A 15,346-nucleotide genomic window follows, 5' to 3' on the forward strand; every position below is an offset into this window, starting at 1 on the left:
TGACCACATTAAAAGCATGATGGAAAAGATCCGGGAACATTCCCAGCACTGTATTCATATCCTGCATCTCAGCCATCAAACTCACTGCTAAAGAAACACATTCAACCTTTCAACTGAGGGGCACCCATGGATGCTTCTTTCATTTAAAAAGAAAACAACCACAGAATTGCAGAGATTGGAAGGGACCAGAAACTGAGTCCAACCCCGGGCTAAAGCAGTAACCCTACAATAGGTTGCACAGGCAGGCATCCAGCTGGGTCTTGAGTATCTCCATAATCTCTTCGTTGTGACAAAATACAACACTTCTCAACAGTTATTCAGAATTATCTGGAGATTTTAAAGTAACTGTGGGTAATGAGTTTAAGAATTATGAAGCACAGAATCTTTGGTCTTCCTAGACCAGAAGGATAAAAGTGAGAGGTGGGGAGAACTGGTACAGAGGTCAAGAAATAGGTAGAGGCCATTTCTGCCAAGTCAAAAGATTATCATGAAGCCATGCTGCACAATTTTGTTTCATGCTATGCACACTGCTCACGTAAGAGTTGGGCTGAAATGCACACACATGTAGAACTTCACATGAGCTTTTCTACGCAACAGGATTTTTCAGAAACACATAGGAGTGTTCTCCTTGAGAACAAGAAAGGAGCTTTCAGATTTGTACTTTAGTGCTTTGCTGAGGTATTTTATTTCTGTATTGGAAACTTCTGCTTTTACTAGCTATCTTATTTTCTTGTAAGATTAAGTGATCATCAGACAACTAAAAGTAATGAAAATGCTTTTACCCCCACACCAGAACTAAAATATGTAGACAAACACCAAAACTTGCCTAACTTTCATAATTGCTAATACAGACTAAATGTGAATTGGAAAATATTAAATGTCTTTACAGACAGCTTTTATATCCAAACTCTGTTGGACACTGGATTAATTTAAGATGGGCTTGAAGTAAAGCTTACGATTTAGCACAGGGCATTGGCCTGTATTTCATGGCTACTTATCAGTCAAAACCCACACATTCTGAAACCATCCCAAATTGGTGTGTGAGAAACCTAGATTAAAACCAGCAGGGACAGATGGAGTCAGAAAGATGTTTTACCATTTAGAGTATAAAAAAAAAAAAAAAAGTTGGCATGAGCATTCAAGTTCCATATCAGGTCAAGATCTAAGTCATCTGAAAATGAGACACACTCACTGAATAATAGTCTGCTCTTCCCAACTCAACCTGCATTTTGAATCCCAATCTCCTAGGCAATCTGCATGAACAGACTGAAGACAATACACACACTCACGAGGACATAAGATACTGATGTCCCACACCCTATTCCGACTCAGACAAAGCAAGAACTTAGAACTTCCATCTCCCACACTTCAGAACTAATGCCAAGCCATGCGATAGAGCCCTTCTCAGACATCCAAGATAAACTGTAGGCACTATTAAAACCATTGCTGGAGCCAGTGCTGCAGACTGATCGGTTTTGCAACTGTAAGTTGCACTCAAAAAAAATAAAGATAAAAAAAACCCTAAACAAACAACACAAACAAACAACACCCCCTTCCTTCCCCCCCAAAAAAGCTCAACCCACCAAATGAATCACCAGATTCATCTTAAGGCCTTAAACGCGTTCTTGGGGCTAAGAGGCCACCTTAGAAAGTAAGCTGTAAGGATAAGGCTACTGCCAAAGGTGGAAAATTCTGCTTTGGTGCATCACACTGTCTCCACAGACAAGACACTGTCTTAGACACCTGCAGATGTTTCCAAATCCATGAGGCAGCCTCGGGGTAGCACCAAAAGTCAGGCAAATATCATAGTCCAGGTCAGGCATTGCCACGTGCACGACAGAAACACAGACCAGCGCTATCAAAGGCTGAGTTAACTGGAGCTGTAAAAAGGGATGAAGGAAAAGCAGTGGGAATGTTCATAAAGATCATCACATTGTAGCAGAGTTGAGAGATTCTCAGAGGTGCAGGTGTTCCAAGCATTCCAGATGTTAGTCCTTTTTTTTTTTTTAAGGCTATTTTGCTTGATTAGTAACTGCTACCAAAAGCCCGACTGAACAGTCCAAAGTACAATCTATGCAAACATGTCTAACTTATGTATGGATTTTGATAGCAAAAAGCTGTTAAAGCATTTATAAACAGTCCTTATCAAGAGTTCAGTTTCAAACCCAGTAGCTTGGATTCTGTTCACTAAACATGGAGTTGAGAGCTTTTTATTGGTAAAATCTTACCAGTTGCATTCAGCAGAACAAAATCAGCTGCAAATGCAATAAAGAAGAGGACATACGCAACAAATACGTTGCTGCCAAGCTAATGCCCCTCCATAGCCAGGAAAATACATGTTTTAATTGTTTCTGCAAATTATCCCTTTGGCTGATAAAGCTGCAAGTCATGGGTGTACAAAAACAAACTAAAAGAACAATGATGCATAAAAATGTGGCTGTAACTGAAGATGTGCTCAGTGAAAGATCGCTGACAGCGTGCCATAAAAAACATGAAGAAGATAAACTGAGAATTATCAGTTTTAGTTATCAATTGCAAGGGATTTCTGCTACTCATTCACTCTGATTTTATTTTTTTTTGCTGGAGGGAGGATCCTCTCACCATACTTAAATATGAGGTGTGAAAATACACTATAGGAAAACTGCATTCCATTTGGGGACAGTTACCAAGCAAATACCTATTCCCAGTTCAGCACGCTCCACCCATCTGGAATATGCCACAGCATATGGGATGAATGTTTTTTAGAAATAGCTGATTTGTAATGCCATTAATATGACAAAAATGTAACAAGCATCCTCCTGTTTTGGCACAAGCCACAATCAAATCTCCAGCCAAAAATTAGTAAACAAGATTCTCTTCTCTCTTCTGCTACCTTTGGGGAAAAAAAAAAAAACACTAACATTAATTCTAGAGCAGAACCAACAGTAACCACAGACCTTGCAAGATAATTCTAAAAAAAAATTGATATCTAAGGAAATTATAGCAAGGTAAGAGAATTATCTGGTTATTCTGAGAGATTCAGTAACTAAGGACTACTTTCTTTTTCACTTTAGTTTACATTTTTACTTATCTTATGGAGTTCAGGAGGACTTTGTCAGCATTATCTTTCAGCTGGTTTCTAAATATTTGTGAAAGGATAATAATTTTTTTTTCCAACTTTATCTACAACATTCCACACTCTTAATTCAGCTGACAACATTCCAAATTCAAGTGTGACTGTACCTATAGTAAGTAGATTTAAAAGAAAGATATTCATTTTGGTTTACATATACTGCAGATCTAACATTTAAATGGATCCTCTCAGCACACAAGGAGCAAAGAAACAAAGTGCTGCTCCTAAGTGAGCCACTAATGTTGACAAGAAAGCCCCAGAAGCTTATCCAGCAGCTGCATTCAGTTGATCATTTACTGCAAAATGACCTACAAGCAAACTTCACAGGCAGTGCTGACTTTGCCATATGAGCACCTATCTTCAGTCACAGACATCAGGACCCTCCAATTAATTTCGTGCAGACCAGCCACTGGATGCCAGGGCCTAAAGTGATTCATCAGTGCTCAAACTGAATGTAAGCTAATACAATTCAAACAGAAGATTGCAAAGAAACTTGTTAGGTCCTCCACAGTCTGGTTTCTTAATTTGAAATCAAAATGTGACAGAGTGAAATAATTAAATGTATAGAATATGCTCTGAAGCCTCTACTTTCTAGTTCTTCCTAATCTCTGCACAGTGAAAATGTAAAGTGATCAAAAGAAACACACAGATAAAATACTACATGAAAAAGAAAATCTAGAAGAAGCTGAGGAGAATAACTTACAATTTCAATGAATAACTGCAACATCCTTCCACAAATAAATACAAGTCTTTTATAACTGGAAAATTACAAGAAATAAAGACCAGCATCTACTCCTTGTGTAATTAATTCAGCTCACTCATCACGGTGAAGTCATCTTCAGTATAAATTCGAGTAAGAAAAGATGACAGAAGTGGAAAGCACAGTTAGGTCACCTCTCCCTTCTCCTTTCTCTTCATTACTTCCAGAAGTTCACAGTAAATTTGATAAGTGATATTCTTTAGGAATACCTAAAATTGTTTAGATGAAAATTCTTAGAAATTTCTTTCTAAACACAAGGTCAGGTAATGATAGGGGACATTTAGGGTAGGTGTCAGGAAGAAGTTTTTCACTGAGAGGTTGTTGAGGTGTTGGGTTGAAGTTGCAGATACTCCATCCCTGGAGGTGTTCAAGGCCAGGCTGCATGGGGCCGTGGGCAGCCAACTCCTTTGATTCATCCAGCGGGTGGCAATCCTGACTGCAGCATGGGGTTGGTGCTCAATGATCTTTGAGGTCCCTTCCAACCCAAGGCACTGCACTGAAACTGGCAGAAAGTAATCTACATTTGGCCAAGCATCAACACCGAACGTAAAAGCCAGACTAGAGGAGGTTTTGAAAAGTTCGAGTGGTGAGCATTTTTCCTTTTGTCTGACAGTTATTGTTAAAAAACACAAGAAAGAAGCAGAGTTCCACATTTTTAACAGAGCATCTTCCTTCTATAGATGATCTACTTCCTAGAGATGACACGCGATTAGTTGCTCAGCTCCTTCTTGGAAAGCTGATGAGGCTCAAACTAGATTGCCCTGTGAGCAGCCGAAGGCATCACACACTCCCTCACTGTTGGATGCAATGTCTCAAAGGCAGTAATACATCCAGCAAGGATGCCCAGTGCTGAGACACTGCTGCTTTCACACTGATACAAAAACCAACCCAGAAGTGGAACCTAAGCCCTTTTTAAGCATGTTCAGCTACAATATTTTAAGTCTGTGTACAGCTCCATAACTAAATACTAGGATACTTCCAGGACACATTCATCACCTGCACCGAAACTACTCAATACATCTGGTCTTAAAATTACATAAGAAAAGCATATTAAAAGTTTTCATCTGAGAAAAACTGAACCTCACTAAAATTAATCTCTAAATAATCAAGAGGTAAAAAAAAAATCTCAAAACATCTTCATCGCATCTTAAGGCTGGCCTTATTTTGCACATCTCTGAGCTCAGCGCTGAGGTCGAAGAACTTTGTTTCTGAAATATCATTCTCAGGCATTTACAAATAAAATGATATTAATCATTACTAAAAACACTGCAATCTTAGAGGCACTCACTTCCTTTATCCACAACAACTTAGGAGGCTGCATTTCCACAGACATCACTCCCCCAACGTAGCTCAAAATCCGGTGCTGCGTCACATTGATGCGGTCTACTTGACTGACTGCACGATGGTCCATCCACATAATAACATTCCTGTTGTTTTGCCCTTTAAAAGACAATAAAATAAAACAGAGATTGGTTTAGGTCCTGTATAACTCCATCACAATACTCTACGTTACTAGGCTGTAAGCTCTTCATGCTTACACCTCTACATGGAAAACTCTAGTACATAAATGTGCTAATAATTCACAGTAGGTGGCTAGAGATAAAATTCTAGCCAACTTTTAAGGCATGCTGAGGGCTGAAAATGCCCTGAGACTGAAACTAGTCAGGCTTGTGAGAGTCCAACAACTGTGACAAGCTATGCTTTTGTAAAGTATGTTTCATTCAAATAACCCAAACTACTGGACATGGTACACATTTATTTTAAAACACACACACAAAAAAATATTTTAAATTCCTACTCATCAAAATATGACAAAATCTGAGCAAATACGTTATAAATTGAAATAAACTTGGCCAGGCAATTAATTAAAGAGTAATAAGGGATTCTTTTTCCTATTCTATATTTAAGAGAAAACTATCCTAAATTCTTCCCAAAATACTTGCATGGCTGTAGTTGACCAAACTATGTTTATTCTGGGTGTGGAAGGCAAAAGCATTCAGCAAGTCTGCGTAACACATCAGAACAAAAAGCAAAAAACATCTGAATTAAATTAACCAACAAAAGTCCTACTAAACAGGTGAAGGAATAATCCAAGTGACACTTCACATCACTCTCTTGCTGAGTACAGTGCATACTCAACTCCACAGAAGAGCCACTCATGCATTTCAATCTTGAAAACATACTCCAAGACAAGTCAGGTCTATGAGGAGCAATGCTACACTAAATATGGACTCAAACAAATTAGCCCTCCCAAACTGCCTGCAATGAGCTTAGTGCATGCCCAGTGTGACAGCATTCTGTCTGTTCTTCTCTTATATTTGATAGCATGGTTTAAAGCCCAAGTTCTTGAGGATATCGGACAGCAAAAAGTGAGAACTGAATTTGACTCAGTAGACCAAAATAGCCCCAGACATCATCAGATACTGAACAGATCAAAGACTCTCAAACTGAAAAATAATCTTCCCTAAATTTAGCAAAGGACATTTTGGGGACAAAGCTGCTTTTTTTTGTTTGTTTGTTTTGTTTTTAAATAAGGATGGGAGATGACAAATAAATATGAGAATAGAAAGGGTAAAACAACAGAACTGTGATTATGGCTATGTAACTGCTGAATTAGCTGCCTCCCAGTCATAAATGGGATTGTGAGAGGGGAAAAGAAGGCTTCTGAAGTATCCACTTAAAAATTAATAACAACTTTATTTTCTTTTTAGAAAAAGGTACCAGACTGTTTCAGAGGCTTAGCACTGTCCTAGGCAAAGACAGAACACCAGTGTAATAAAAATATGCAAGCTCAACCTCCTGCTTGCAACTCTATGACAGAAGAGGCAGTCAGGCTACACTAATACTACATTTCTAGCATTCCTTTAGCCAGTGTGGGCAGGTATTCACACAGACAAGAAAAGCCATGATTAGTAAAGTCTGAATGAGAATGAAACATCTGAAAATTGAAAATGAGCAGAGACCTCGAAGAGGCAGCCCCTCTGATCCACTATGAAGGAGTTTGGTGTTAGGATGCCAAACAGAAAGCATTTCATCTCCCTTTTGTCCTACCTTGTGAGTTGACTGCCAAAGGTTGGAACTGTTTATCCACAACAACAAGGGAGCACGTAGCATCAAATCCAATGCCTCGAATCTGGCTGGCATCAACATCACAGATAACTTTCTGCAAATATATAAAGCATACACAAATACAAAGAAATCCATGTATATGGCTTACCATGTGAACTAAAGAACACAGAAAACAAGTTAGAAATTCAAACTCAAACTACAAAAATTTAGAGATCCAGTATTCCTTAATAGCTCAATCTGAATGCTAATAAAAATGTAGCCAACTGTCAAAATTTGGTTTTCAAAACTGTATTCAAACATATATGAAAAGATCTTTAACAGGCTTCGAATCTTTCCAGCACTGTTATTTCTTTTCTAAAAGTTCTGCTGCATATGAAACCTGGAGACAGGAATAGGGTTATGCATTTCCATCACTTCATTCAGTTTGCAGGTGGCAAATGAGTGAAGTATCTTATGAAACTGCTCTGGTAATACTGTGCCATCGTTTTTGTTACAAAATAAAGGGTCCCAAAAATAAATTGCTGTCAAGTTGGTCAAAACCTAAAGCAGTGCTAATGCAACTGTAATGCAAACCTTTTCAGAAACTCTGCTCCTAAGAGTTTGGAAAGCTTACTTTCAGAAAACAATCTGAAAAACTCATCACCCCCAAAAGATCTGAACTTCATGGCTTCAAGCAGCACTGGAGAAAAATATATAACACCCACATGGATCAAGTGCTATGTAAAGTTGCAAGGCATCTAGAATGTAACGCAGTAATAAATTGCCACTTCTCAGCAACAATAAAAATATCATTATCTTAATTAGTACTATAATGAAAGACTTCAGACTTGCAACAGTGCCAGTGTCTTATTGGCTTTGTAAAGCCAAGGTTCCAGAGACCATATTTTAATCGCTTAAATATGAGATTGTATTTAAAGATCAAGAAAAAAGCAATTCACAAAGAAAAGCCAAATGACTTGCTCTGTCTGTAATATCAGGCTGCTTTCCCTGTCATTCCTGTCACACTACTCTTCTCCTTCCCCTCCCCTCACCACTTGTCTCCTTCATCGCAGAAGATTTCTGCAGAGCCAAGCTCACTGATGTTTGAAAAGGCTGACCAATAGCAAGAGAAAGAGCAAACTGCCCATCTGCAAATTACAAAGCATGTCATGAATATTTAAAAAAATAACCTTAGATCGTGGAGCAGGCTGTGGCTTTATTACAGAGGATGAAACAGTCTGCATGTAGGCTGCCAAGCAAGGTCAGTCATTTACCACCAGCATGTACAGGTGGACCCTTGGATCCCTTATAATTAGGTTTATTTCAGTCTATTTTTAAGCTTGATACTATCTACAAATACATAAAATTTCTTTCAGTTTTATAACACCAGACAGATGTCTTAATGGGGATCACAGGTGATAGACATATGAGGCACCATCCATAAAACAGGCTGAATTTCTATAATAACTGCTCCTTTTTGTCTGCAGTGCAACACCACACACACCTCTAAAGGGATGCATTATCAGTTCTGAGCAATCTCAACTCCTCAGAGAAACTGTTTGTGGCTAAAACATGCAGCAGTGGAACAAAAATCCCTGATGCGAATCCCAAAGGCAGTGGAAAAGTCCTTTAGATCTAACATAAAAAGGAAAGGCTTTCCTCCTCTTTTCCATTATATCACTCTGGCCTTCTGCTCCTCACATGGATAACAGGCACTGTGAAGCTACATATCCTAAAGATGCCTTGAATGTATGCAGGTGGTTCAAGGTAGAGAAACATGGCAGAACTGAATATTAAAGGCCAGTGACTGAAAGACTTCCAACTTCCAAACTTTGAAGCGCTGCTTGAAACTCATCTCCTTCATTTCTTTTCCTTCAGGTACCTTGGTGACTGCACAACAAGCAGCCCATATGTCAGCAGAGGATTGTTCATAGTGGTCTGGTTGAGGTTCCCAGATCTGTATTGGTTGTTCTGCGTGCATCACTACTGTCCCAAACTCATCTACCAGAGCAGCACGAACACTTGCTGATCCAACATCAATTCCAACATAGTATTTCACTGAAGTCTGCCTCTCACTGTGCATTTTCAGTACAGCCTGTGAGGAAAAATAAAGTAAACAAGTAAACAAATTGAGCTTAAAAAAAAAAACATAAAATGACAAGCAAAGTTATGCTGAACAGGAAACGAGATGCTGTGTAAGTGCTTGTTTGGTAACTTCTTTGCAACAAGTCTTCACACAGCATTTTTCGATTAATTTGAGTTTTCAGGCCTTGGACGAGTTTTTCTGTTTTTATCTCCAATGTTTGTACCTGGCTCTAGGGAACCAAAGGGGGTTGGACTGAATGATCTCCAGAGGTCCCTTTCAACTCCTAGGGTTCTCTGATTCTGATTGCATCTAAGTTGCACGGAACAGAAGTTCCTGAAAAGGAAAATGTGAATTTGCACGTATGAGCATACATGCTCGGATAAAGCTCATGCATGCACACAAGGAACTGAGCAGTAGTCATACACTATCATATCTGTATAAAGGAAAAAAGAAGGAAGGAGACAGGGAGCAAATGAAAAGGTCTGGACGCAAACTCAGCAGTAACTGGGAGCTGATACCTTACATGTTCAACCCAGATGCTCCTGGGTTTTCCTGAATTCTGGCAGATGGGAAAGCTGCTAACAAGCAGTAAATTGGATTCACTTGTGAAAAAGACAGGAAGTAACACCTCAGCCATGTCAATGCATCGATGCAAACAAATTAGGCTCCTGAAGCAGTGAAAGGGGTTGTGTGCCTGGCTTCACTGAGCTCTGAACTGAAGCAAGATGAGGAGGCAGGAGCCAATGCCTCCCATGTAGCCAACAAGCCAAGGAGTGGCAAATCACTGCTGGACCAGACAGTGAGTCAGGCTGAATTCTGCAGTCTGAAAACTGTTCCCTCCTCCCCTCAGAAAGTGGTGTGATGCTGAGAATTCAAATAGCTAAGTGACAATCCGGCACATCTTAACCAACTTTGAGCCTTGCAAAGGAAAGAAAAAAAACAACTGAAAAATAAACTGCTCAGGTTTCTAAGAGCTATCCACTAGGAATTCACATGATTTTAAAGACTTAGAAAATAATTTGCTGAAATTACTTCATTAAGTTATGAGAACATCCCAGGAAATGTGTGCCTGCTTACTGGCAACCTAAAAGAACAAAGTGAGCCTAAATCGATAGATTTAATTATTCACAATGAATTGCTTACTTCACTGTATCACATTTAAATAAATGACATTTTTATATAGTGATAAATGCACTGCACTCAATTTCGAAGCTTGTCCTTAATTAATAGTTAACATTAACATTTAATCAATCTGGGAAATGTTAATTAAGAGCTGATACAAAGCATTCGATAGGTCACACAAGCAACACATCAGTGCTTGCATGAATCTCTTACCAAAACTCAGAAGCATACAGAACGGAGCTGGTGCTTGGAGAAAAGGAAAATATCAATTATCATTGGGTCATTTACAGAGCAACAAAACAGCTGTACCTGAAATCAGCCCAGTTATCCCAAGCAAGCGACCTGGATGACATCTGTTTATAAAAGACTGGTTGTTTAGGGGGGAAGGACATGGGAGAAGGGGAAAAGATTCTGAAAGTTCTGCTTAGCAGAACAATAAGGTTGGTCACATTTCAAATTAAGCCTATGTGTGATTTTTTTGGCAATAACTAAATTTACTGGCTTAGTATATGCAAAACACAATAGAAAAAGCATTGGAACTCGGAACTCTTAGACTTCTTTCTATCTTCAGACAATAACAGCTGATCATACAGCCACGTCAATTGCACTCCATTTCAGAAGTAATGTTTGTACCCTAAAGCAGCTATCACACAGCATTCTGCGTGCACAAAGGAAGGGTTACTAGGGCAAGTTGTACACATCATCAGCTTTAAAAAAAAGAAAAACCAACAAAAAAATAGATTTAGAAAATATAGATATCAAAGCTACAGGGTACACTGCGGTACTGATAGAAACCCTAGCCACTCTCCTTCAGCATCCTGATTCTGCGTGGTAAATTAGGTGCAATACACACTAATCTTGCTAAGAAGGGTCATCTGCTCAAGAGATGAGCAATCAGCTAAAAATAATGGTGTGCCATGAGGCTAACACCTAGGGATATTGGCAAGAAAGCTCACTTTATTTGCTTGGCCCTGGCTCTATGACCTGGTCTGGCTGACAAAAGCTAAAGCCTCCGACAAAAAGAGGACAATTCTCCTGCGATTGGTGATTAATACTGCATCTGTCAGCTGGGATACTCACAGCACTCTGCATCTTCCTCCCAGCCCTCAGCTGTAAAAGGAGTTTTAAAACATTCTTATCAACAGATGATGATCACTTTTTAGAGCAGAAAAAGCCTGGCTGCAGGTGCTGCTACCTACCTGCTAGAAGGTTTACAGTAAGGAGGAAATTGCATGGAACTATCCCTGCTGCTATCTCATGCATTTCCCAGTTCTCCCCTAGTTTGGCACTGCTTTTGGCTGCTGACTCATAAGAAGAGAGTAAGCCACAAGTTGCAAAGCTGATTTTATTTTTTTAAACGTAGGCAAATCTTTCTTGCTTTTCACAAACAGCAAAAGGAGTACTTCACTTTGTATCCTGCCTTCTCACACGCAGCTTTACTCCCAACTACTTCCCCTCCCTGTATGGCAGCACTGATTTTATTAATGTATTCTGCTGGTTAGAGAACAAATTTACCAGATGTTAGAGAATTAAGCTCATAGTACCTCCTACTCAGCACTTATAATTATAGCTTTGCATTGAATTCTTCCCACAAACATTTGAGATCTGGAATCCAATCAGCCCATGTAATATTTACTCTTTTTTCCTTACTAAGCAACCAGGATGCACACATGTGAGTGATCGTGCAGGACGCCAAGCTTGTCTGTATGCTCAAGCAGCATCTATCATTTACAAATATCCCTTATTTTATTTCTGTAAATTGATGGACGTGAGCAAGAAACCAAGTGTGACAGACCTGAACAGTGAATACAACAGACCTATTTAAAATTGTATTTCTCTAAGCAAAAATCACCTAGCATTGCAAAGAAATATTTTGCAATCTTGCAGAAAAAGGCTAAAGGTTAATCTTTTCTCAAGTGCAGCAAACAGCCAATGCTGTTCAAAGTATGGCTTCTCTAAAAAAGGATCTGATCTGCTTGCAAAAACATCAGTGGATGCCAAGGGCTTTTCTGGAATGCCACTCACATTCCACAAGAAGCACTGTCATCTCCAGCTCATAAGTGTCACCAACAAGGGAGTCTGCCTAGAGGTGCTTCTTGAGGACCTCCAAACTCAGTAATAAGGCTGGCTGAAAATATTTAGCCAAAGTACTTCATTTAGAATTTGAAGATGAATGTTCTTATTCTCAATATTCCTTCTGTACAGGAGGAGACTCCAAATTACAAATGAAGAAATGGACCTGTGAGCTGGAAGAAGCTCTTTCCAGCTCTTCTGTCTCCAGCATAAACGTCCTGTTTTGGAATCTGGACACCAACATCTATTGCCATGTGCAAATGAAATCTTGTTTTGCAGTAAAACTCCATGTTGCATTTTGCATCTATTGAAATCTTTGCCTACAGTTTCTGCAGTCAATATAATAAAAACAAAGAACCAGAAAAACAGCTGAAGACAAAGTCCTGCAGGTGAACAGTCACAGGTCAACTCCTTGAGCACAATACTCCTAAAAACACAACAAACTATGTGATGCAATGCAGCAGAGTAGTGAGCTGTAGGACATAGCAGGCAAACTCCTGCGGCCAAGAAAAAAAGGCCCCCAGAACTTCAATCCAGTTTTGTTGGTCTGCTGCAGACTGGGGCCTCATATGTGCAAGTTATTATTTGAGTTTGCAAACAGAACGAGGAGAAAAAAATAGCAAATTTAAAAAGACATTCCCAGCTTTACTATGTTACAGTCCATGACTAAAACTGCTAATGCAGGACAAGCCAAATCTCCCTCCTAACACTGAAAAAGCAATGGTCTCTTTCTTTGCAAATCACAGCAGGGACAGAACGCCTTTTCAAACAAGTGTTTATGATCAAAGAGCTACAGCATATGATAAATATTTATATGGCCCATTAAATACTAGTCTCTAGAAATATTAACCAAAATGTACATGCTGGAAACCACTGACTTCCCAGTTTATCTTTACACAAATGTGCTAGTTTTCCCACATAGGCAAGGAAAAAAGAAAGTGGGGTGGAACTGTAACTTGCAACAATATTAGTTTAGTTTTTGGTGGGTTTTTTTGTTTTGTTTTGTTTTTTTAAAGAGAGAAAACCCTTAACAGTCTTTTTAAATTAATATAAACAACAAGTGCTAAGTAACCACATGACTGTTCATTACAACTACTAAATTCCATTCACCCTACCTTATTTCATGGTTATCAACCTGCAGGACGTACCTTTCTGTTAAAGCTACAGGACCAGAGGGCTGCACACAAACACACACAGGCTGAAGCTCAGTAGAAGTATTTATCAGCTGCAAGTGTGGCTTACGTGGTTTCATGAGATGAAATAAAAGGAATTGTGAAGGACTGGCACGTCTCCTTTAAACTTTGATCTTTGGAACGCTGCAGGCTGCCTGGATGCAGAGATCATGGGTAAACAGTATGTTTTTAGTAGTGCAGCTGTGCTTTTCTGTGGGTTACTGGGAAAAAGATTAACAGGCTCAAATTAGGCTTCATAATCTTAGTGTGAAAAGATCTAAATATGTTAAATAAAAGGTGTTTGTCAGTTGTAGAAAGGAGATAAAATGAAAGAAGCATTTTCGATATTACATACGAAATGCAACACTGTTGCCTTTCTAGGGTTCCAGTAAACTACCAGAGCTGGTGGTAGAAGAGTGGCAACCACTGTTTGAATGTTCCTTTTCCAGGATCTTTAACTGCTGCGTGGATGGGAAGAGACAAAGGTACATTTCTGTGGGAAAGTGAGAGCAGATGGAAATGCTGAAGGCCAGTATTAATATAGAATTATACCTTTCCCTGCCCAAGGGACCATGCTACAGCTATCAACAAGCACTTATTTTTCTGCTTTCCAACAGCAAACAAAACGAAAACAAGGAGAACAGCACACCTCACCTCCCTTTCTCTTCCCCAAACCAGGCACACACCAAGAAGATCTCTGAGATTTCAAAATCTGAGGATAACAAAAGTGGAGTAAATAAAAGCATGCTGAACTAGTATGTTAATCACTGCCTTCTTCACTATAAACCAAATAATCTCCGTCATCTATCCCTACTAAACTCTGCAGAGCCTTTTCACATCCTAGAACACAGGGAAGCAGCTGAGCATAGCGGAATGCTCTCGTTTTGGTAGCAGGACCAGCCCCAACACCCAGTCCCATAACACTCAGATTGCTCCTCCAAAGCTTTCCTACTTGCCCTGCCCCCAGTGCTGTAACATCATCTCAATAAATCCTACCACAGGTCTGGAAATATTCTACTACTTTCTAGTATCTGCTTTTTTCCACTCCATAAATTATTCACTATGTACTAATCTTCTGTAATGTCTCTCCATATCTTTTTTTTTTTTTTCCCTCTCCGTGTCCAAGACAAAACCATTACTTCATCACTACCTTCTGCCCTTTAATTCTATCTTTTGTATTTTAAATCCTTTCAAGCCAAACCACCTTCACGTACCCTGACAAAAAGCACATCACGCCCCGGTTCACCCTGCTGCAACTTAACAGACCACTCCAAGCTAAGTCACTTGAAACAAGAAAGTAGCACGCAGTAGAAAAGTAAAAATGACTAAGCAAATTATTCCAATAAATGAGATCCAGAATTCATTTATTTTCAGTTTCTATGCCTACTTAGAGATCTCCAAAGAACAGCAGGAAGATGTCAACATGACCGGTATCAGCAAATATCAAATTCATAGATGCTCAACAGCGCTGTTTTTCTGTAGAGTCTGCTCTACTCCAGATTTGCACTATCACAGAGAAGTGATTCTGCCCTTGCAGTTCCACTCTTGAGCTCACACTAGAAGATACAGTCCATATTGCCACTGACAAAATAAGAGCAATAGCATGCTGAACTCTGGTTCAAGAGAGGCACGTGGCTGCACCGGGTGGTGCTCAGGAGCACAGAGGTGTCTATTAAAGGTCAAGGACTTCAAACTATGGGCAATTCCCTATGCATTGGCCTTCAAGGAGCGTTTGCACAGAGGAATCCAGCCTGCAGAAGACTAACGGCTGCTGCTCACCTTGGTCTTCTCTGGAAGGACGCTCAGGGCTCCCATAGCTGCAGTGCACCCTGAGAGGCCCTCCATTGCAACCACCAGAGACAATGCTGCAGGATGCTCCCAGTCCCCAGCCACAGGCAGGTAGAACAAACACTGACTAGTTCTCCCACTTCAAGATTTATACTTAACAGTGATAGGACTGCTCTGTTTCTTCC

The 15,346-nt window shown here is 39.6% G+C and overlaps 1 protein-coding gene across 11 annotated transcripts in view; it reads right to left on the reverse strand.

Annotated features, from left to right (window-relative positions):
* Positions 1-15,346, reverse strand: part of FGGY (FGGY carbohydrate kinase domain containing) — a 281,239-nt gene that overhangs the window by 101,455 nt on the left and 164,438 nt on the right. For 3 of the 11 annotated variants that reach the window (XM_052666250.1, XM_052666253.1, XM_052666251.1), the window contains 3 exons: positions 8,803-9,015; positions 6,924-7,035; positions 5,161-5,312 (listed from right to left, as the gene is read on the reverse strand). In XM_052666250.1, the coding sequence (XP_052522210.1) occupies positions 5,161-5,312; positions 6,924-7,035; positions 8,803-9,003 (465 nt within the window). In that variant the 5' untranslated portion in view covers positions 9,004-9,015. The other 8 variants (XR_008202247.1, XM_052666258.1, XM_052666257.1 and 5 more) reach the window with 7 other exon arrangements.

This window comes from Tympanuchus pallidicinctus, unplaced genomic scaffold, assembly GCF_026119805.1.
Source record: "Tympanuchus pallidicinctus isolate F22 unplaced genomic scaffold, pur_lepc_1.0 scaffold7, whole genome shotgun sequence".
In the NCBI taxonomy this organism is placed as follows: domain Eukaryota; kingdom Metazoa; phylum Chordata; class Aves; order Galliformes; family Phasianidae; genus Tympanuchus; species Tympanuchus pallidicinctus.